General features: G+C 41.3%; 1 protein-coding gene across 1 annotated transcript in view; it reads left to right on the top strand.

Annotated features, from left to right (window-relative positions):
* Positions 1-3,929: 3,929 nt before the first annotated feature.
* The window catches only part of map6 (microtubule associated protein 6), a 60,770-nt gene continuing 42,335 nt past the window's right edge, over positions 3,930-22,364 (top strand). Inside the window, exon 1 of the mRNA XM_008117773.3 lies at positions 3,930-6,479. Coding sequence (XP_008115980.2) covers positions 5,650-6,479 — 830 coding nt within the window. The 5' untranslated portion in view covers positions 3,930-5,649. The remainder of the gene's footprint in view (positions 6,480-22,364) is intronic.

The following is a 22,364-nucleotide window of genomic DNA, read 5'->3' on the forward strand; positions in this document are numbered from 1 at the left end:
GGCATCCTATACTTTGCATTATGGTCTGTTGATCCTATCGTCTGCATTGTGATCACACGTTGTGGTTGTGCAGCCAATACTTTACATTTTAGTTGTGCATCATATACTGACTCTTCCAATTTGACTTTTGCGCAGTACTGCTGTGTCTTATATGGGTATTTACCTTATACTAAGAGAATGTTGGATTGGGATCTTTATTGCTAAGTCAAAAATAAGATTATCATTGCCTTTAAATATCCATGTGGCCGAATGGCATTAGGTGACTGTAGGCTTCCATGGGTTCATTTACACCACCTGAACTGCCAGAGTTCAATGCTATGATAATATGGGAGTTATCATTTCCCATGAGCAGCGGTGGCGCAGTGGGTTAAATCCTTGTGCCGGCTGAACTGCTGACTTGAAAGTTGGATTGCTGACCTGGTTTGAATCCGTGAGGTGGGGTGAGCTCCTGTCTGTCAGCTCTAGCTTATAGGGACATGAGGGAAACCTCCCAGCTAACACATCCAGGCATCCCCTGATCAACATTGCATTGGTGATTGTTTGATATTATTACTGTTGTATAAACCTTTGTTTTAACTTCTGTTTTATCATCTTCTTGTGTTTTAAACTGTGTATATTGTTTAATGTATTTGCGCTATTACTTTTGTAACGTTGTGAGCTGCCCCGAGTCCCCACGGGGAGATGGTGGCGGGGTATAAATAAAGTTTTATTATTATTATTATCTCTGTAGATGGCCAATTTTCTCACACCAGAAGCAACTTGCAGTATGTTCTTAAGTTGCCTCTGACACAATTAAAAAAAACCAATTTCCTGAGGTCTTTCACCTTCTCTACAAAAAAAGTGCTGGATTTTCACCAATGTACAACTCCCAGGATTCCATAGCATTGAGTCACGGCTGTCAAATTGGCATCCAACTGCACTAATTCCACAGTAGAGTTGTATCCCATGTCAGTGCATTGAGGAATCCACTCCAGTTTTTATTGCAGACTCTAATAGGGCTCAACCTAGCCAACCTGTTCTGGCATTTCAGGACATTGGACAGCTCCTTGAATGTCTATGGTAAAACCTGGATTGGATTTACATCATTGCTGACAGGGAAACTGCCAACTTTGTCTGATGAATGTTTTCTTTTTAAAAAACAAAAAAAAACCCATACTACAACTGTAAAGCAGCTCATCCCTTCAAGGCTGTCCTTGTTGCTACTAGTATTTTGTTAACAGCTGCTGTTAAGGGAGAGATCCCTGCTTTCATTACGGTTTCCTCTCACCGCCTATAAATCGCCCACAAAGCCGGTATTGATCTTCCAGGCGAGACAGCAACACGCCAGACGAAATGAGATCTACGGCCATCGTCAAGCCTGATCATTTTTACTAGGCAGGTTCCAAGAAATCTGAGCATGTTCACAATGCCTTCCAAGGCGTCCCCATGGCCTGAAGTAGTACAGCCCAAAATCACAACACACACAAACCCCTCTCAGTGCAAGACGGCACAGTCTAGAAGGGCATTTCCCCCTTTAATCTGAAATGGTACAGCTTGCAATGGCATTCACCCCCTGCAGCCCTACGTGGTCCAGTCCAAAATGGCAACCTGTGAAGAATTCCACATCTGAACCTCCCAAAAACACAACCATTATTTTATTATGACATAGCAAACAAGATAGATATGGTGGATTTCATATCACAAAATCACAAGTCGAACACTTCCCAAGTGTTTAGGACTATTATTATTATTATTATTATTATTATTATTATTATTATTGTATGACACAGCAAACAAGACAGACATGCTGGATTTTGTTTCACAAAATCACAAGTCAAACACTTCCCAAGTGTCTAGGATTGTGTGATGTATTTTTGGATGATGCGTGCAGATCCCAGTAGGGTGGCCTTTTGCAGTTGGCAGATCGTGATTTTGTCAATGTCTATTGTTTCCAAATGCCGGCTGAGATCTTTTGGCACGGCACCCAGTGTGCCCATCACCACCGGGACCACCTGCACTGGTTTCTGCCAGAGTCTTTGAAGTTCAGTCTTGAGGTCCTCATAGTGGCTGAGTTCTGGATTATCCAACGTGTTTTTGTAGTCAATGTTTTCAATACATCGTGATATTTTGGTGCTAAATTCGTAAATACAGTAATTACTACATAGCATTACTGCGTATTGAACTACTTTTCTGTCAAATTTGTTGTATAACATGATGTTTTGGTGCTTAATTTGTAAAATCATAACCTAATTTGATGTTTAATAGGCTTTTCCTTAATCCCTCCTTATTATCCAACATATTCACTTATCCAAGGTTCTGCCGGCCCGTTTACGTTGGATAAGTGAGACTACTGTATAAACCTCCCTTGCTTAGTTTTCCAATATACTTCACAACTTCTGAGGATGCCTGATATAGATGTGGGTGAAACGTCAGGAGAGAATGCTTCTTGAACATGGCCATGCAGCCAGGGAAATTCACAGCAACCCAGTGATTCCGGCCATGAAAGCCCTCGACAACACAGACAACTCCAACAACTATCATGTCAGACTACACAGAGAAGCCATTGAAATTCACAAGAATGTGGACAACTTCAACAGAAAAGAGGAAACCATGAAAATGAACACAATCTGGCTACCAGTATTAAAAAACTCAAAAATCAGAACAGTAAATAAGAAGCAACACTCTGAATACAGAGGAGTTCCAGACATGAATCAGCCAAGGGCAGCTAACGGTTCTCAACAAAGGATGCCCCCAGGCAGGAGATGAAGCTATTCAATGCTAATCAAGGTGATTAACTACAACATTCACACTGACCTCCAACTGACAAAAGTTATTCTCTCACCCTGGACTTTCCACATTCCTTGTTTAGTTTATTACTTATTATTACAGTATTTATATTCCGCCCTTCTCACCCCGAAGGGGACTCAGGGCGAATCACATCTATATATATAAAAGAGTGATGGCATCAGGGCAGCGGACAAAACAACAAAACTACAGTCCCCACAACCTCAAAATTTGACAACACAACCCATCATTCACGACTCTAGGTTGATACAACAAAAAGGAAAAGAAAAATAAAGTCCTAATTACAGGGAGAGGAATAATAGTTTTTATCCAATTGCTGCCAGTTTGAAGGCTAAGCTCCGCCCACTTGGTCTCCTAGCAACCTACTCAGCCCAGGGGACAGGCACAGTTAGGCCTCACTTAGGCCTCTTCCACAGATTATCAGATTTTAACTGGATTTTAACTGGATTATATGGCAATGCAGACTCAAGGCCTTTCCACATAGCTATATAACCCATTTAGAATCTTATATTATCTGCTTTGCACTGGATTATCTTGACTCCACACTGCCATATAATCCACTTCAGTGTGCATACTAAACATAAAGACAACCATACAACAGACATTCGATACCACCACTACCTCAACAATTTCTCACCAACACCACCAGACACAGCTAGTTACACATATAAGGCAAACCGCCGGGCACAGCTAGTTACACATATAAGGCAAACATTCAATGCCTTAACATAGAACAAAGACAGAGACAAACGCAGGCTCCGAGCTGGCCTCGAACTCATGACCTCTTGGTCAGAGTGATTTGTTGCAGCTGGCTGCTCACCAGCCTGCGCCATACCTCAAAATCTCTGAGGATGCCTGCCATAGATGTGGGCGAAACGTCAGGAGAGAATGCTTCGGGAACATGGCCACACGGTCCGAAAGACATACAACAACCCCATGCAACAACAACTCCCACGATCGCGATTGAGCCTTGGCAGTTCAAAAGCGGTGCCAAACTGCATTCGTTCTCCAGCGCAGACGCACCCCTTCAGGCAGCAAAGGGTTAAAGCGGTGGCTTACACCCTCCCCCTGCTCCCCGTCCCTACTTTCCAGATACACACACTCCCCAGGGCGCCTGCGCAGTGACGGAGGCACCGCATCCCTCCTCCTCCTCCTCCTCCTCCTCTTCCATCCTGGGTGTGGCCGCCTATTTGCGCTCTGCTGCAGCTGCTGCGGCGATGCCTCTGCTGCCTCCCTCTTCTTCCTCCTCCTCTTCTTCCTCCTCCATCGGCTGAGGCCAGGCTTAACTGGACCGGGACCTGGTGCTGCTCCTTTCTTCTGCTTTTCGCGGATCCGCCTTCTGGAGAGGGATCCAGCCGTGCGTCAAAGCGCGCCGGGAGACTTGGCTGTGCGTAAAAAGGCAAAAGGAGACCTTCTCCGGCCTTGGGGCGGCTTCCAGGCGGGGACTGGGCCCCTCTCTTTCCCCAGACCCTTCCCCAGACCCTTCTCCCCTTCCCCGGCCATGAGGCTTCCTCCATCGCCCCTCTCCCCCAGAAGAAGCCCCCCGGGAAGCCTCCCCGACTTGCCTGGCGCGCCCGGCTCTCTGGCCTGAGACCCGCCGGGTCTTGCATCCAGCCTCTGCTGGGATTTGCCTCCCCGGCTGCGGAAAGAAGGAACAAGACACTGCAAGACCTTCCCCGCTTTCCTTAGATCCATTATTGTGCTTCTGGAGCCCCCTCCTCCCTCTCCTCCCTTGCAGACTGGATCCACTCTGAATCCTTCCCAGAGATCTCTTTTGCTTCCCTTGAAGAACACAAATCTCTCCTCCCTTGTTTCTTCCGGAGCCAGACTGGATCAACTCTGAATCCTTCCCAGAGATTTCTTTTGCTTCCCTTGGAGAACACAAATTAATTGCTTGTGGGGTTTGTTGTGACCTTAATTTAAGTCCTCAGGCAGCCCAGAAGTGAGGACAAGACCTTTCTGGATCCACAATTTCTTACAGGAAGAAGGGGTGTTCTCGTCCTTTCTTTGCTTCTTCCTTCAGATGGAGAAGCTCTGAATCCTCCCTGGAGATTTCTTCGGCCTCCTTCCCTTGTTTATAAAAAGGCAGACAATCTAATATAAATAATATAATATACAACTTTATTTATATTCTGCTCTGTCTCCCCAGGAGGACTCAAATGAATTGGGTGTTTTGGGGGATTCTTGTTGTCACCTGAAGCTAAAGAGTGATTTGGATTTCAGGTGGGACACATTGGAGAAGCTCTGAATCCTCCCTGGAGATTTATTCGGCCTTCTTTCCTTGTTTTAAAAAAGGCAGACAATATAATATAAAATAATATAATATACAACTTTATTTATATTCCGTTCTGTCTCCCCAGGAGGACTCAAATGAATTGGGTGTTTTGGGGGATTCTTGTTGTCACCTGAAGCTAAAGAGTGATTTGGATTTCAGGTGGGACACATTGGAGAAGCTCTGAATCCTCCCTGGAGATTTATTCGGCCTTCTTTCCTTGTTTTAAAAAAGGCAGACAATATAATATAAAATAATATAATATACAACTTTATTTATATTCCGTTCTGTCTCCCCAGGAGGACTCAAATTAATTGGGTGTTTTGGAGGATTCTTGTTGCCACCTGAAGCTAAAGAGTGGTTTGGGTTTCAGGTGGGACAGATTGGGGTGCCTTTTCCTGGGTGCATGTTTTAGGCCTGTAATGTAAGCTTTGGGAAAGAAGGAGCGGAGGAGGAGACCGAGGAGACGGAGGGAGGCGGCTTCATTGTCTGCCTGGCGGAGAGAAGGAGGGAGAGGAGGAGGGAGGGCAGGGCAGGGCAGGTACTCCGAGGTGGAGGGAGGAGGAGGAGGAGTGCTGGACCCGGCCGACAAGATGGCCTGGCCATGCATCAGCCGGGCATGCTGCATCGCCCGCTTCTGGAACCAGCTGGACAAAGCCGACATCGCCGTGCCTTTGGTCTTCACCAAATACTCCGAAGCCACCGAGATCCCCGGCACCCACCTGGTCCTCCAGCAGCAGCCCGTCCAGCCGTCCTTGGCCCTGCCACGCCCGTCTTCGGCCATTGAGACCCAGCCCACGGCCACTGCTGCAGCATCCCACGGGGGAGGTGACTCTGGCACCGGGGACCATGTGGCCACCGCAGGGTCATCCGGGGCGCTCCACAAAACCAGCTCCAAGGAGCCCCTGGCCCCTGACTCGGTGATGCATCAGGACTACAAGGCCTGGAAATTCCAGCGGCCCGAGCCCAGCTGCAAGCCCAAAAGCGAATACCACCCGTCGGAGACGCCTTTCGATAGCGAGAGCCAGTACCAGAAGGATTTCAGGGCCTGGCCCATCCCCAAAAGAGGGGACCACCCCTGGATCCCCAAGCAGATGCCCATCCCTCCTGTGGACCTGGACAAGGGCTCCAAGGAAAGGTCTGGAAGCCAAGAGAGGAGGAAGAAGGTATCATCCGGCCAGGAGCCAGAGAAACCCAGCAAAGATGCGGAGGCCAAGCCAAGCAGGCCTGAAGAAGCCAGGGTCAAGAAGGTCAAGAAGCGAGTCCATGTCATGGAGGATGGAGCTGTCCAGCAGCAGCAACAGCAACCACAGTCAGGCTCCTCAGCACCACAGGAGAGCGGCAAAGGGAGAGCAGCAGTGGACGCCCTCAACCAGCAGATCAAGAAGGAAGTCACGGCCCGGGTGAGCACATCTTCCTACAGGTGAGAGCCATATTCTTCTCTGCTATAGACCCAGTGGGACTTCCAGCTGGATGAATGTCTTCTTCTTGTCACCTGAGTGTCATGAGGCCCATGACACTCGTCACTAGGTGTCACTAGGATGTGTGGAGGGTGTGGACCACGTTGGGTTACACTATCAGAGAACTGCAACCCCAGTGAAACCATTGAATTAGGGTGGGATATTTATTTATTTATTTAAAGTATTTATATTCCGCCCTTCTCACCCCGAAGGGGACTCAGGGCGGATCACATTATACAGTAGAGTCTCACTTATCCAACATAAACGGGCCGGCAGAACGTTGGATAAGCAAATATGTTGGATAATAAGGAGGGATTAAGGAAAAGCCTATTAAACATCAAATTGCATTATGATTTTACAAATTAAGCACCAAAACATCATGTTATACTACAGATTTGACAGAAAAAGTAGTTCAATATGCAGTAATGCTATGTAGTAATTACTGTATTTACGAATTTAGCACCAAAATATCACAATGTATTGAAAACATTGACTACAAAAATGCCTTGGATAATCCAGAATGTTGGATAAGCGAGTGTTGGATAAGTGAGACTCTACTATACATATAAGGCAAACATTCAATACCTTAACATAGAACAAAGACAAACGCAGGCTCCGAGCTGGCCTCGAACTCATGACCTCTTGGTCAGAGTGATTTGTTGCAGCTGGCTGCAGCGGGCTGCTCACCAGCCTGCGCCACAGCCCAGGATAGATCTTCTGGGATTAGCACTGGGTCCTGCCCAGAGGTGTATATGGGCACAATCCACCAAGAAGACCACAAGCTTTGTTGATGGGGTGCAGCTCAGTGGAAAATGCATCTACACCATAGAATTAATGCAATGTGACACCACTTTAACTGTTGTGGCTCAACAGATGTTTGGGAACTGTAGTTTGGAGAGGCACCAGCACTCTTTAGTAGAGAAGACTGAAATCCTTGGCAAACTACAACTCCCACAATTCCATAGCATTCAGCCATGGGAGTTGACGTGGTGTCAAACTGCATTAATTTTAGTGTAGACAAATTTGAAGGGTTCATATTTTGTACATGAATGTTCCTGGGTTGAGTTCCCAGCTTTTCCTCTAAAAGGGTTCTTGACTTAATAAAGTGGGCTTTCCAGGGATCTTGGTGAGCCTCTGCTAATCAGAGTAGGCTGTCTGACTCTAGAGGTCTGAGAGTACGTTGGCAATATTTGTTTATGCAAACAATTCTCCTTTTGGATGCTTCTTGTTCATGAATGTGGGGATCACACAGAGGTGGACATTCTCTTGGTTACATCCATTTTGACATTCTGTCTACCAATGGACGAATCAGCCCATTGGTAAATCCCATATATTCAGTGAATCTATTTTGATCTAAAGAGCAGGATTTAAGTCGCAAACTCCTCGTGGGTTTTGTCCCTGTTAACATGTGTCAGGGTGAATTTTGTATATTTCATCACAGGACCAAAGGGATGGATGCAAGGCCAGCTCCAAACAACATGTTATGGTCTTGACTTTTAAAATACAACAAATGTATTGGTTTCTACAATATGAGGTTTAATTCTGAAACGTTGCAGTGAGTTTCTGAGCTCTGGAGTCATGGCAACCTCACTCCCCGCAGCACTGAAATACAAACATTTCCGCATCTAAAACCAAACAGGAGTCAGAGCTGAATACTAGTACAGTAGAGTCTCACTTATCTAAGCCTTGCTTATCCAAGTTTCTGGATTATCCAAGCCATTTTTGTAGTCAATGTTTTCAATATATCATGATATTTTGGTGCTCAATTCATAAATACAGTAATTACAACATAACATTACTGCGTATTGAACTACTTTTCCTGTCTAATCTGTTGTATAACATGATGTTTTGGTGCTTAATTTGTAAAATCATAACCTAATTTGATGTTTAATAGGCTTTTCCTTAATCCCTCCTTATTATCCAAGATTTTCACTTATTCAAGGTTCTGCCGGCCCGTTTAGCTTGGATAAGTGAGACTCTACTATATCTGGAACAACTATCTCCACCTACAGTAGAGTCTCACTTATCCAAGACTTGCTTATCCAACGTTCTGGATTATCCAAGGCATTTTTGTAGTCAAAGTTTTCAATACATAGTGATATTTTGGTGCTAAATTCATAAATACAGTAATTACAACATAACATTACTGTGTATTGAACTACTTTTTCTGTCAAATCTGTTGTATAACATGATGGTTTGGTGCTTAATTTGTAAAGTCATAACGTAATTTGATGTTTAATAGGCTTTTCCTTAATCCCTCCTTATTATACAAGATATTCGCTTATCCAAGCTTCTGCCGGCCCATTTAGTTTGGATAAGTGAGACTTTACTGTATCTGGAACAACCATCTCCACCTATTAGCTTTCCCTTCAGTTCTTTTGGCCTACAAATCCCATAATATCTTGTTAGCATGATGGGTGGGGATGATGGGAGTCATTATCTAAATTATTCAGAGGGCACCAAGCTGAGGAAAGCTGATCCAAAGAGGCCGAGATACCCCATGTTTGGTATTTATTCCAGGACTATCATTGTCTCAGTTCCAGACAACATTCTTATTGCACTACGATTCCATTATAACTCTTGTGGCTGCATTCTGTTGATTCCTGGTTGGTCACTATTACTATTATTATTTGTACCTTTTATCTCTAAAAAAGAGACTTTTAGTAAAACATATTTTAGGCTGCAGCAGTGGCATCTCGTAGTTGATGCTGTGTCATTTAGATGGTGAATCCACTCTAAATCACAGTCTGAATTTCAAAGGCGCTGACCATGGTGCTAAACCCATTGGAGTTTAAGTTCAGCATGTTGGAGAAGGTCTTTCAAATTCAGACTAAAACCAAATACAATAGAGTCTCACTTATCCAACGTTCGCTTATCCAACATTCTGGATTATCCAACATATTTTTGTAGACTATGTTTTCAATACATCGTGATATTTTGGTACTAAATTCGTAAATACAGTAATTACTACGTAGCATTACTGCGTATTGAACTACTTTTTCTGTCAAATTTGTTGCATAATATGATGTTTTGGTGCTTAATTTGTAAAATCATAACCTAATTTGGTGTGTAATAGGCTTCTCCTTAACTCTCTTTATTATCAAACATATTCTCTTATTTATTTATTTATTTATTTACAGTATTTATATTCCGCCCTTTTCACCCCGAAGGGGACTCAGGGCGGATTACAATGAACACATATATGGCAAACATTCAATGCCAGCAGACAAACAACATATATAGACAGACACAGAGGCATTTAACATTTTTTTCCAGCTTCACGATTCCGGCCACAGGGGGAGCTGTTGCTTCACTGTCCACTAGTAGCTGTACTTCCTCATTCCTTTCCGTGTGTTTTGCTGGCAGTTTTTTTTATGATGTTGTAAATTAGTTAAATTAGCCTCCCGCATAAAGCATACCTAAATTTCCCTACTTGACAGATGCAACTGTCTTTCGGGGCTGCATAGGTCAACAGCAAGCCGGGCTATTTAATGGTCGGGGGCTTAATCTGACCTGGGTTTCAAACTCATGACTTCTCAGTAGTGATTTATTGCAGCTGGTTACTAGCCAGCTGTGCCACAGCCCGGCCCTTATCCAACGTTCTGTCGGCCCGTTTATGTTGGATAAGTGAGATTCTACTGTACAGATAGATCACCTCATTGACATGACAGCCATTAGTTGTTGCTGGGCCTTTAAAACCAGAAAAAGGCTAGTTAGTAGCCATAGGAAATATAAGTTGGGCATACCCAAATGCTGGGATCAAAGGTGTTTTGGATTTTGGCTAGTTTTTGAAATGTTTTGGTATACAAATATAATGAGGTATCTTGGAGATAGGACTCAGAAAATTCATTTATGTTTCATATGCATCTTCAACACATTTCATATAAGATTTTAATAAGTTCTATGCCATATTGCAATAATGTTGTGCACGAAGCAATGTTTGTGAACAATGAGCTATAGAAAAGTCAAGATTTCACTCTGTCTCAGCCACACAGGTGAACAATCTTGGATTTTTGAATATTTTGGATACTGAAAGTCCTAATAAGGGATGTCTAACTGTAAGGAAAGGACCGCATGGCAAATGGAGATGATGTCCACTTGGTGTGATAGTTTTTATGCTCTTAGGGAAATCTGTATTAGCAGCAAGCATTGCTATCATAGTTGCAGTGGTCAGACTGATTTTATCAAGAGGGATATTGGGTTGCAATTTCAATTTTTGTGGGATTGAGGCAAGGATAAATGGAGCAATGATTGGATGAGGCCTTTTAATGTGTGCCATGTAAGAATACTTGCATGACTGACTGATTGATGGTAAGTTAAAGGCTGAGAAAATGAAAGATGGAGCACATGAAATGGGATTTTCAGTCTGTATGCTTTGAAGAAGTGGGAATCAGTGTGCTATTGTGGTCTGAAAGCTGGGTTAGGATCTACACTGCCATATACTATAGTGCAGTTCGAATCTGCATTACTATGTATGGTTGGTGCAGACCCATATAATGCAGTTTGAACCGCATTATATAGGTCTACACCAGAGCTCTCCAAACTGTGTGTCGTGACACAAGTTTAATATGTCTGCTGCCTTGTGTAGGTGTGTTGCGCCAACATAATGAGAAACCTCTGCAAAGTAATTGTTCAATTGTTCATCAACCTCACAACCTTGGCATATACCTCCCAACCTCTGAGGATGCCTGCCATAGATGTGGGTGAAATGTCAGGAGAGAATGCTTCTGGAACATGGCCATGCAGCCCGAAAACACACATAACACCCTGTGATTCCAGCCATGAAAGCCTTCGACAACACAGTCATTGTTTTATTAGGGTTATAAAAAATTAAATCACTGCACATATATTTACAACTTGAAAATCTTGGAAATAGATGATATTATCTTACAAATCATATATTTTATACTCATATATATCTATATCCATATCTGTATCCATACTAAAAGTGAAAACCCATATGTATGTATGTGGCACAGGTGTCTGCTCACACAGATAGCCTCCGACCTCCACAAGCAGGCTCCCGTTCCCAGTGCTGAGGAGCCAGCAAGTCACTCTTTTCCACTGACATTGCGGTTACAGTGAGCTCCATGAACATTTATCCCAAACCCTGCCGATGTCCTTCCCCAACACTATGACCCACCACCCAAGGAATGCTTTCATTTGGGGACCATTTCATCCTAGATTTTGCATTATCCTCCACCACATATAGACATCCCAGGGTTCTCCATTAGTGTGGAATTTGCATGACTCCGCCCACTGCCCTTCCCTTTCCAATCTGTCTGCAGAACAAACACAGCAGAGGAGGAGTTTGGGGGACTGACTCCACATGGTGGAAGTTGTAGTTCACCCTGCATCAAGTCAGAGCACTGTGACTCCTACTGGGGAATGTAGAGGAGTTGTAGTTCACCTGCACCCAGAACTCTATGAACCCAAACAATGATGGCTCTGGACCAAACTTGCCATGCAGACCCGATATGCCCAGATTTGAATACTGGTGGGTTTGGAGGGGAATTGCCCTGGACATTTGGGAATAGTAGGTACTGGGATTTATAGTTCACCTGCAATGGAAGCCCACTCATGATGGACCAGGACCAAACTTGGCACACAGAGCCCCCATAACCAATAGAACATATTGGACAAGTTTGGGGAAAGGGGAGTTATAGTTCACCTGCATCCAGAGAAACAGTGATCCCCACCGACAATGGACCGGGACCAAACTTTGCACAGAGAAGCCTCATGACCAACTGAACATACTTCAGGCGTTTGTGGGAATGGGCCTTGATTTTGGGAGTTGTAGTTCACCTGCATCCAAAGAGCACTGAACCCAGCCAACAATGGATCTGGACCACACTTGGCACACAGACTCAACATAACCTGCTGTGGATACTGACATGCTTCAGGACAATTGCCCCAGGAATCTGGGAGTTGTAGTAGTTCACCCCCATCCAGAGAGCACTGCAGCCAGGCGATGACCAGCCAATGACAGATCTGGACCACACTTGGTATACAGACCCAAAATGGTCAACTTTGAATACTGGCAGGGTTTGGGGAGGATTGACCCACGATTCTGGGAATTGTAGTTCACCCACTCCATACTGAGAATACCTAACAAAGAAAGACAAATACTGCCTTTATCAAATAACCCGGGGATTGCCGGGTTCCCAAGCTAGTATATATATAAAAATGAAAGTTTTTCATGAGACATGTGGTGTGTCCCATACGTTTCATTATTACAATGTATGCCTGTGTCTGTATCTCTTATCGGGGGTTGGCTTTAACCTCTGGTTTGCTAGTAAAACTGAATTACTGTGTCATGAAAAAGGCGTGTTATTAACAGGAAATGTTTGTAACACTCTGGTCTATCTTTGGGAGCCTAAAATGGGTGCATATGAGGACTGATTATTCACATTGGCACTTTAGTTCGTTAATTGATGGCATCCAGTTTTATCTGCAGGTATTTCTGCATTTTATAAATGTTAACAATGTTATTACTATGTGATGTTATGTACATTTGTGGTGGTTGTTATAATTTTATGTGTTTATGCTTATTTGGTGTTTATTTAATATGCAGCATTCTGGAGTGCTTTTGTGAGCCGCCCATAGTTCCCTTCAGGGAGATGGTGGCGAGGTATAAATAAAGATTATTATTATTTTATTATGACACATCAAACAAGATAGATATGCTGGATTTCGTATCACAAAATCACAAGTCGAACACTTCCCAAGCGTCTAGGACTGTGTGATGTATTTTCGGATGATGCATGCAGATCCCAGTAGGGTGGCCTTTTGCAGTTGTTGTTGTTGTTGTCATTATTATTATTATTGCCCTGACCCTATAATGCAGATTCAAACTGCTTTTCATGGCAGCGTAGATCCAGACGCTCTTGTATGTTGCTTCAATACGCAAAACTGTGAATAATAGTGAACCATATTGACATGCAGGACTTCAGACTTGAAGAATAACACCAGTTTAGAGGACCTGGAAAATGCCTGGAGAGGACATATTTTGTTGGATGTGGATAAATGAAACCATAGAAACCGGTCTCACAAATAAGGAAGCATTAAGGAAAAGCCTATTAAACATCAAATTAGGTTATGATTTTACAAATTAAGCACCAAAACATCATGTTATACAACAAATTTGACAGAAAAAGTAGTTCAATATGCAGTAATGCTATGTAGGAATTACTGTATTTATGGATATAACACCAAAATATCATGATGTATTGAAAACATTGACTACAAAAATGTGTTGGATAATCTAGAACGTTGGATAAGCGAGTGTTGGACAAGTGAGACTTTACTGTATTTCATTTATTGTTTATATCCAGAGCATACAATAAAAGCAGTTCAATACAAATAAATGGTATCAATAATTTCATTAGTAAGAGCATCCGAAAAACCAGACAATTTAGAACTCAACAGCATAATAATAATAATAATAATAATAATAATAATAATAATAATAATAATAATAATAAAATTATCTCATCTCTCTTCATGGCTCAAGGTGGGATATAAGATATTTTGAATATGTCATCATAAAATGCACATATTAAAACATATTTCTGTAAAATACACATATTAAAAACTCCGGTGGGTTAAACTGCTGAGCTGCTGGACATGCTGACCAAAAGGTCGGAAGTTCAGATCCCGGGAGTGTGCTAAGCTCCTGCTGTCAGCCCCAGCTTCTGCCAACCTAGTGGTTCGAAAACATGCAAATGTGAGTAGATCAATAGGTATCGCTCTGGTGGGAAGATAATGGTACTCCATGCCGTCATGCCGGCCACATGACCTTGGAGGTGTCTACGGACAACGCCGGCTCTTCGGCTTAGAAATGGAGATGAGCACCAACCCCCAGAGTCGGACATGACTAGAGTTTATGTCAAGGGAAAACTTTTACTATGGTATATTGAGTTTAGAAAGGGACATTTAAAATGCCCAGGATTCCATAGGATGCAGCTATGACCGTTAAAATAGAATCATAGTGCAATATAGTCTGCCCTTTTTTCCTGCGTGTTCTGAAGACAGTTGCATTTCCTTTGTGGAATTTGACATAACAAGCAACTTCTTGCTTGATTACAGTTGTTGATCCACTGTGCAAATTAGCTACAGCAAATTATATCCCAGGGATAATTCATCATAGCTATGAAGAATAATAGAAACATTTCTACTAGGAATACATGAAATAAAGATGGAAAAAAATACAGACAAATTGTTATTCTTACTGACCACAGCCGCAAGACAGTGTTATGCTAAGTTATGGAAAAATCAAGATATACCTGATGAAGGAACCTGGATTATAAAAATCTTAGAAATTAGAAATATGGATAGGCTTACCTTTCTCATGACTAAGAATAAAGGAATGAAAATAAAGGAAACCAACTGGAAACAAGTGAATGAATATCTCATGCTAAAGAATAAAAAAATATTGATATGATAAGAACTGTTTGTAAAAACAAAACTATGTACAAAAACAAAGGGGAAGAAAGAAGAAAGGGAGAAAAGAAACAAGAATAGAACAGAAAAATAGAAAAGGAACAGACCTCTGGAAGATACCAGGAAGTCAAAACAACCAATCATTTTTCTATGTAACATCATTTCTCTATCCTGATCATTTTAACCTATGTTTATATTTCAATTTCTTCTTCGCCTATGTGCTATATATATATATATATATACACACACACACACACACACACACACATACATACACACACATACACACACACACACACACACACACATATATATATTCTTCTGTATACTGCAATTAAGTAACTATAACAATAATAACAAATTTTTTAATTAATTTTTTCCAGAATATACACAATTTAGTGTAGGTAATGCACATAGCAAAATAGATACTCTAACTTGCAGTCTTAAATCTGTTCTATTTATGTCCCTTTTTCATATCTATATATTAATCTTTCTTTTTCTCTTTTCTTTTTTCCTTTTTGCTTTTCCTTTTTCTTCTTTATTACTATTATATTATTACTGTATTATAAAAGAAATCTTAATAAAAAGTATTTTAAAAAAAAGAATAATAGAATTGGAAGGGATTCCCAAAGGTCATCTAGTCCAACCCATGGTCTGTTACCAAATCTGTACCCAAGGCAACTCAACACGCAGCCATTTATGTATTGAAAGCCTCCAACAACAATAAAAGAGTCCACCATGTTCTAAAGCAGGCATGGGCTGGTAGGCTGTGAGGAATTGTGGGAGTTGAAGTCCAAAATACCTGACGGGCCAAAATTTGCCCATGCCTGTTTTAAAGGAATCTGTTCTACCTTCTGACAAGTCTGCAGAATGAGGACGTTTTCCCTAATGTTCATTCAGAATCTTCTCTCTTGTGATTTGAATCTATTTGTGTCCCAGTCTCTGGAGCAGCAGAAAACAATCTCACTCCTATCTTTTAGATCAGGGATCCCCAAACTAAGGCCCGGGGGCCGGATGCGGCCCATCGAAGCCATTAATCCGGCCCCCACTGCACAAGGGCAGAAGGGGGGTGGGCTAAATGACCCAAGGGGTCTCTTCTTCTCTTACAACCCTTAATATTAATATTAATATTGAGGCTGGGTGCTTTCAGGGGTGCTTTGCTTGTGCTTTTGGTGCACAGAGGCAGAAGGGGGTTGGACTCAATGGCCCAAGGGGTTTCTTCCAACACTCTTCATTATTATTATTATTATTATTATTATTATTATTATTATTATTATTATTAACATTGAGGCTGGGAGGCCATCTGTCAGGGGTGCTTTGCTTGTTCTTTCGGTGCACAAAGGCAGAAGGGGATTGGACTCAATGGCCCAAGGGTCTTTTGTTGTTGTTGTTGTTGTTGTTATTATTATTATTATTATTATTATTATTATTATTATTATTAACATTGAGGCTGTTCTTTCAGTGCACAAAGGCAGAAGGGGGTTGGACTCAATGGCCCATACAATAAAATAATAATAATAATTTTATTGTATGACACCGCAAACAAGATAGATATGCTGGATTTCGTTTCACAAAATCACAAGTCGAACACTTCCCAAGTGTCTAGGACTGTGTGATATATTTTCGGATGATGCGCGCAGATCCCAGCAGGGTGGCCTTTTGCAGTTATTATTGTTGTTGTTGTTGTTGTTGACATTGAGGCTGGGAGGCCATCCGTCAGGGGTGCTTTGCTTGTTCTTTCAGTGTACAAAGGCAGAAGGGGATTGGACTAAATGGCCCAAGGGTCTATTATTATTATTATTATTATTATTATTATTATTATTATTATTAACATTGAGGCTGGGAGGCCATCTGTCAGGGGTGCTTTGCTTGTTCTTTCAGTGCACTAAGGCAGAAGGGGATTGGACTCAAGGGCTCTCTTCCAATCCTCATTATTATTATTATTATTATTATTATTATTATTATTATTATTATTATTATTATTTATTGCTCGGTGGCCAACTATAGTCCGGCCCTCCAACGGTCCAAAGGATCATGAACTGGCCCCCAGTTTAAAAAGTTTGGGGACCCCTGTTTTAGATGATATCCCTTTGGGGATTTAAGAATGGCTCTCATATCATCTCTCAATCTTCTCTTCAAACTAAGCAAACACAGCTTGGCTTCCAGAGCTTTTACGTCCCCAAATGTCTAGCATTCGAGTAACTGAAAACTTCAGCTGAGTACAGTAGAGTCTCACTTATCCAAGCTAAACGGGCCAGCAGAAGCTTATTATTATCTTGGATAATAAGGAGAGATTAAGGAAAAGCCTATTAAACATCAAATTAGGTTATGATTTTACAAATTAAGCACCAAAACATCATGTTATACAACAAATTTGACAGAAAAAGTAGTTCAATACGCAGTAATGTTATGTTGCAATTACTGTATTTACGAATTTAGCACCAAAATATCACGATATATTGAAAACATTGACTACAAAAATGGCTTGGATTATCCAGACACTTGGATAAGCGAGGCTTGGATAAGTGAGACTCTACTGTATTTACAAATATGCTTTAGGCATCCATAAAAAAGGGGCAGAGAAAGGGATTGCAAGTTATAATATTTTGTTTTCATATGTGCTTGTTTGTGTGTGTGTGTACACACATACACACATATACAGTAGAGTCTCGCTTATCCAACCTCCGCTTATTCAGTGTTTTGTATTATCCAACACAGTTTGCCTTTTAGTAGTTAATGTTTTTGTAGTCAATGTTTTCAATACACTGCAATGTTGTGGTGCTAAATTCGTAAATACAGTAATTACTACGTAATGTTACCATGTATTGAATTGCTTTTTTTCTGTCGATTTGTTGAAAAACATGATGTTTTGGTGCTTAATTTGTAAAATCATAATGTAATTTGACGTTTAATAGGCGTTTCTTATTTCAAATATTTCTATCCCGCCCTTCTCACCCGGAGGGACTCAGGGCGGCGATTCTTTAATCACATAATAAGGAGGGATTAATATACACATAAAACTTAGGATTTATCTCTCTGTGTGTATACACATATAGACATACACATAAACATTTCTTTAATCCCTCCTTATTATCCAACATTTTCACTTATCCAATGTTCTGCCGGGCCGTTTCTGTTGGATAAACTAAGCCAGTGGGGTTTATATATCTGTGGAAGGTCCAGGGTGGGAGAAAGAACTCTTGGCTGCTGGAGGCAAATGTGAAATGTTGCCATTGGCCATCTTGATTAGCATTGAATAGCCTTGCAGCTTCAAGGCCTGGCTGCTTCCTGCCTGGGGGAGTATATGTAATGTTTATGTGTATGTCTATATGTGTATGTGTATACACACAGAGAGATAAATCCTAAGTTTTATGTGTATATGTGGCTCACTTATTCATGCAGATAAGCAAATTATATGTATGCACACAGACACATATACACACTGCAATGCGAAAAATTTGCAAACTGAAAGAAAATTTACAAACTGAAGGAAATTTTCCATGGAGGGAAGAATCCTAATGCATCATTTTTGCCCCTTTCCATGTGGATACCTTCCTCTGGACTTATTCTAACTTGTCACCATCTTTCTAAAACTATGGTTATTTCAGGTGAGGTCTGACAAAGCAGGATAGAGATGAACTATGACTTCCCTTGAGACAGTATATTTCTATTATTGCAGCCTAGAATCGCATTGGCCTTTTTAGCTGCTGCATCACACTGTTTACTCATATTCAGCTTATGGTCTACTAAGACTCCTAGATCCCTTTAACATGGGCTGTTTTTGAGACAAGTCTCACCCATCTTATACCTATGAATGTAATGTTTATTGACAGAGTATGATATTATACATTTCTCACTGCTGGTTTCATTTTGTTAGTTTTGTTCCAGCTCTTTAATCTGCTATGGTCATTTTGGATTCTGAGTTTATTGTCTGGAGAATTGGCTCGCCCTCCCAATTTCGCATAAGTTGCAAATGTTATCAGCATGTGTTGTCGAAGGCTTCCATGGCCAGAATCACTGGTTTGCTGTGAGTTTTCCAGGCTGTATTGCCAGGTTCCAGAAGCATTCTCTCCTGATGTTTCACCCGCGTCTATGGCAGGCATCCTCAGAGGTTGTGAGGTCTGTTGGAAACTAGGCAGGTGGGGTTTATATGTCTGTGAAATGCCCAGAGTGGGAGAAAGAGCCCTTGTATGTTTGAGGCAAGCGCCAATATTGCAATTGTCCAGCTTCATTAGCATTGAATAGCCTTGCAGCTTCAAAGCCTGGCTGCTTCCTGCCTGGGGCAGCTAACTCCTCCCAACAAAGGATTCCCCGAGGCAGGAAGCAGCCAGGCTTTGAAGCTGTGAGGAGAATGATGCCATTACTTTCCTTGGCCTGGACACTGTAGTCCTGTGGATGCAGAACTCTGCAACGTTTCTGTCTCTTTTCCATAAAGATTTGTACTCAACTTACTGTATATAGAGTATAAGCCTAGTTTCTAAGCCCTCTTTTTAAGACTAAAAAAGCCCCCCTTGGCTTATACTCGGGTGAGAATCCTGGTTGGCTTATATTTGGGTCAACTTATACTCAAGAATATATGGTACATTTATTATTTTTCTCTATTATTGTTGCTACTATTACATTTATTTTACTCTGTATTTATTAATAATAATAATAATAATAATACATTTATTATTTCACTATGATCTTATTATTATTACATTTATTATATTCTCTATTTATTATTACTTGTATTATTTTCCTGTATTTATTATTACTATTATTATTATTATTACATGTATTATTTTACTCTATTATTATTAAAAGGATACATAAGCACATTTACATTGAAGAAGATGAGAATAATGATTTGATCAGAATTGGACAGTCTTATCTTAAATTTGAGCTTTATGTAAATATTCAAAAACATTTAACCTACTGATGCCTCAATTAATGTAATTTTATTGGTATCTATTTTTATTTCTGAAATTTACCACTCTCGGCTTATACTGGAGTCAATGTTTTCCAAGTTTTTTTGTGGTAAAATTAGGTGCCTCGGCTTATATTCGGGTCGGCTTATACTCGAGTATATACGGCATGTTTCTTCTTACCTCCCTTTTTCTGCGTACAATGTGACCAGTGCTGAACTCAAATATCACCAATGTGCTGATCTTCTGTTTACATGTTCTTGTTTCCATGGCTGCCCTTGTGATATATTTGAGGATAAGTGAGTTTCTGCTTGGAGAAGTCAATGGGTTTTCTTCCTGCCTTCTCATCAGCATCACATAACGCTTAAAGCGCTATGAAGAAAATAAAGTCTGTAACCTGAAATGGATTGTAGTTTGTGATTGTACGAGGGTTATCCAGAAAGTAGATTACGTTTTGGAATTAAAAATGAACAAAGTATAGGAGAAAAAATTTACCCTATGCAGTTGAAAGCCACACCCAAATACCACTTCTCAACATAGTCACCATTCAAATCTAGGCACTTACCATAGTGATTAATGAGCTTGGCAACTCCTTCCCCACAAAACTCTGCCACTTGCGTCCTCAACACAGCATTTTGGCGACGATGCGCAGCTGCGGAAAGGGTGAACGGCTGGTTGAGGACGCAAGCGGCAGAGTTTTGTGGGGAAGGAGTTGCCAAGCCCATTCATCACTATGATAAGTGCCTAGATTTGAATGGCGACTATATTGAGAAGTGGTATTTGGGTGTGGCTTTCAACTGCATATGGTAAATGTTTTCTCCTATACTTTTTGAGGACGCAAGTGGCAGAGTTTTGTGGGGAAGGAGTTGCCAAGCCCATTCATCACTATGATAAGTGCCTAAATTTGAATGGCGACTATGCTGAGAAGTGGTATTTGGGTGTGGCTTTCAACTGCATATGGTAAATGTTTTCTCCTATACTTTGTTCATTTTTAATTCCAAAACGTAATCTACTTTCTGGATAACCCTCGTATAATGTTCCCTTGGTAGCCATTGGAGTTAGGTTCATGGATGCCCCATGGATAACAAAACCTATGGATGTGCAAGTCCCATTATATACAATGATATAATAAAATGGCATTATGTGTATGTGTGTGTGTGTGTGTACACACAGACACACAGAGAACTGTAACTCACTTCTGTTTAATTAGCTTTGGCTATGTGCAGTGACATTTTGAACATGATATTCTATAATGTCAGTGTCACTTCCTAATAACCATCGAGGGCACCGTAGTGTTGGAGACAATGAAAGCAATGCTGAGACTATGGTCCCAGTCGTTCTGCATAATTATAGCATATATTCCACTTTAATTGCCATGGCAAAATCCTGTGGAATCGTTGGGTTTGGAGTTGCCTTAGAATTCTCTGCTGCCCCTCCAAACTACAAACCCCAGGGTGTTTAAAGTGGATCCATAGTGCTATAATTATGATGTGTGAAAGGGCTCCATGTTTCTAGCCTTCATTCCAATGAATGAAATTCAAGGATGCAGGCAAAGGCTAGTCGAGCGTTGTGTGGTTGTAACCACAATGTTGTTGCGTGCCTCCATGTTGAATCCAGTTTAAAGCAATTTGAAATATTTCCTTGGCAAAATCCATTAAGAGTTTTCCTTGTCTCTATGGCTGCTCAGTGGCTGCTCCTTGGGGAAAAATCCTTTGTTTAAGTATCTATATCAGGCATGGGCAAACTTCAGCCCTCCAGGTGTTTTGGACATCAACTCCCACAATTCCTAACAGCCTACCGGCTGTTAGGAATTGTGGGAGTTGAAATCCAAAACACCTGGAGGGCTGAAGTTTGCCCATGCCTGATCTATATCTTGGCCTTTTTTTTACAGATATACAAGTAATATTGAAGTGAATCCATTCCAGGATTTAGTCTGAAATTTACAAAATATTGAACTCTGTCCATTGTGTAGAGTAGGCAGAGCAAAATGAAACATGATCTTATTGATGCAGCCTAGATTTGCATGGCCTTTTTACTAGCTGCATCACTGTAAAACATGTGTCATGTTTAAAAGCCCAAGAAGAGTCCCTCCGGATTTAAGCAAAAGCTTCTTTATTCCAGCATTCAGTTCACACAGCGGGTAACAAAGTCCCTCTGGGATTAAAGGTACAATGAGTGGAATAGCTCTTACGATGCTATAAATTTAGCACAGTAGTGACTGCTGGAGAAAAATATTGACATCTTGCCAATAATAATAATAATAATAATAATAATAATAATAATAATAATAATAACAACAACAACAACAACAACAACAACAACAACAACAACAAAAAACCAGTACAAGAAAACCACACTACAAACTAGAGCTGACAGCTGGCACAACAAAACATTGCATGGAAAGTTCCTTGACAAAATTGAAGGAAAAGCTGACAAGGAGAAGACCTGGCTTGGGCTCACGAATGGGACCCTGAAGAAGGAGACAGAAGGCCTGATCCT

This window comes from Anolis carolinensis, chromosome 3, assembly GCF_035594765.1.
Source record: "Anolis carolinensis isolate JA03-04 chromosome 3, rAnoCar3.1.pri, whole genome shotgun sequence".
In the NCBI taxonomy this organism is placed as follows: domain Eukaryota; kingdom Metazoa; phylum Chordata; class Lepidosauria; order Squamata; family Dactyloidae; genus Anolis; species Anolis carolinensis.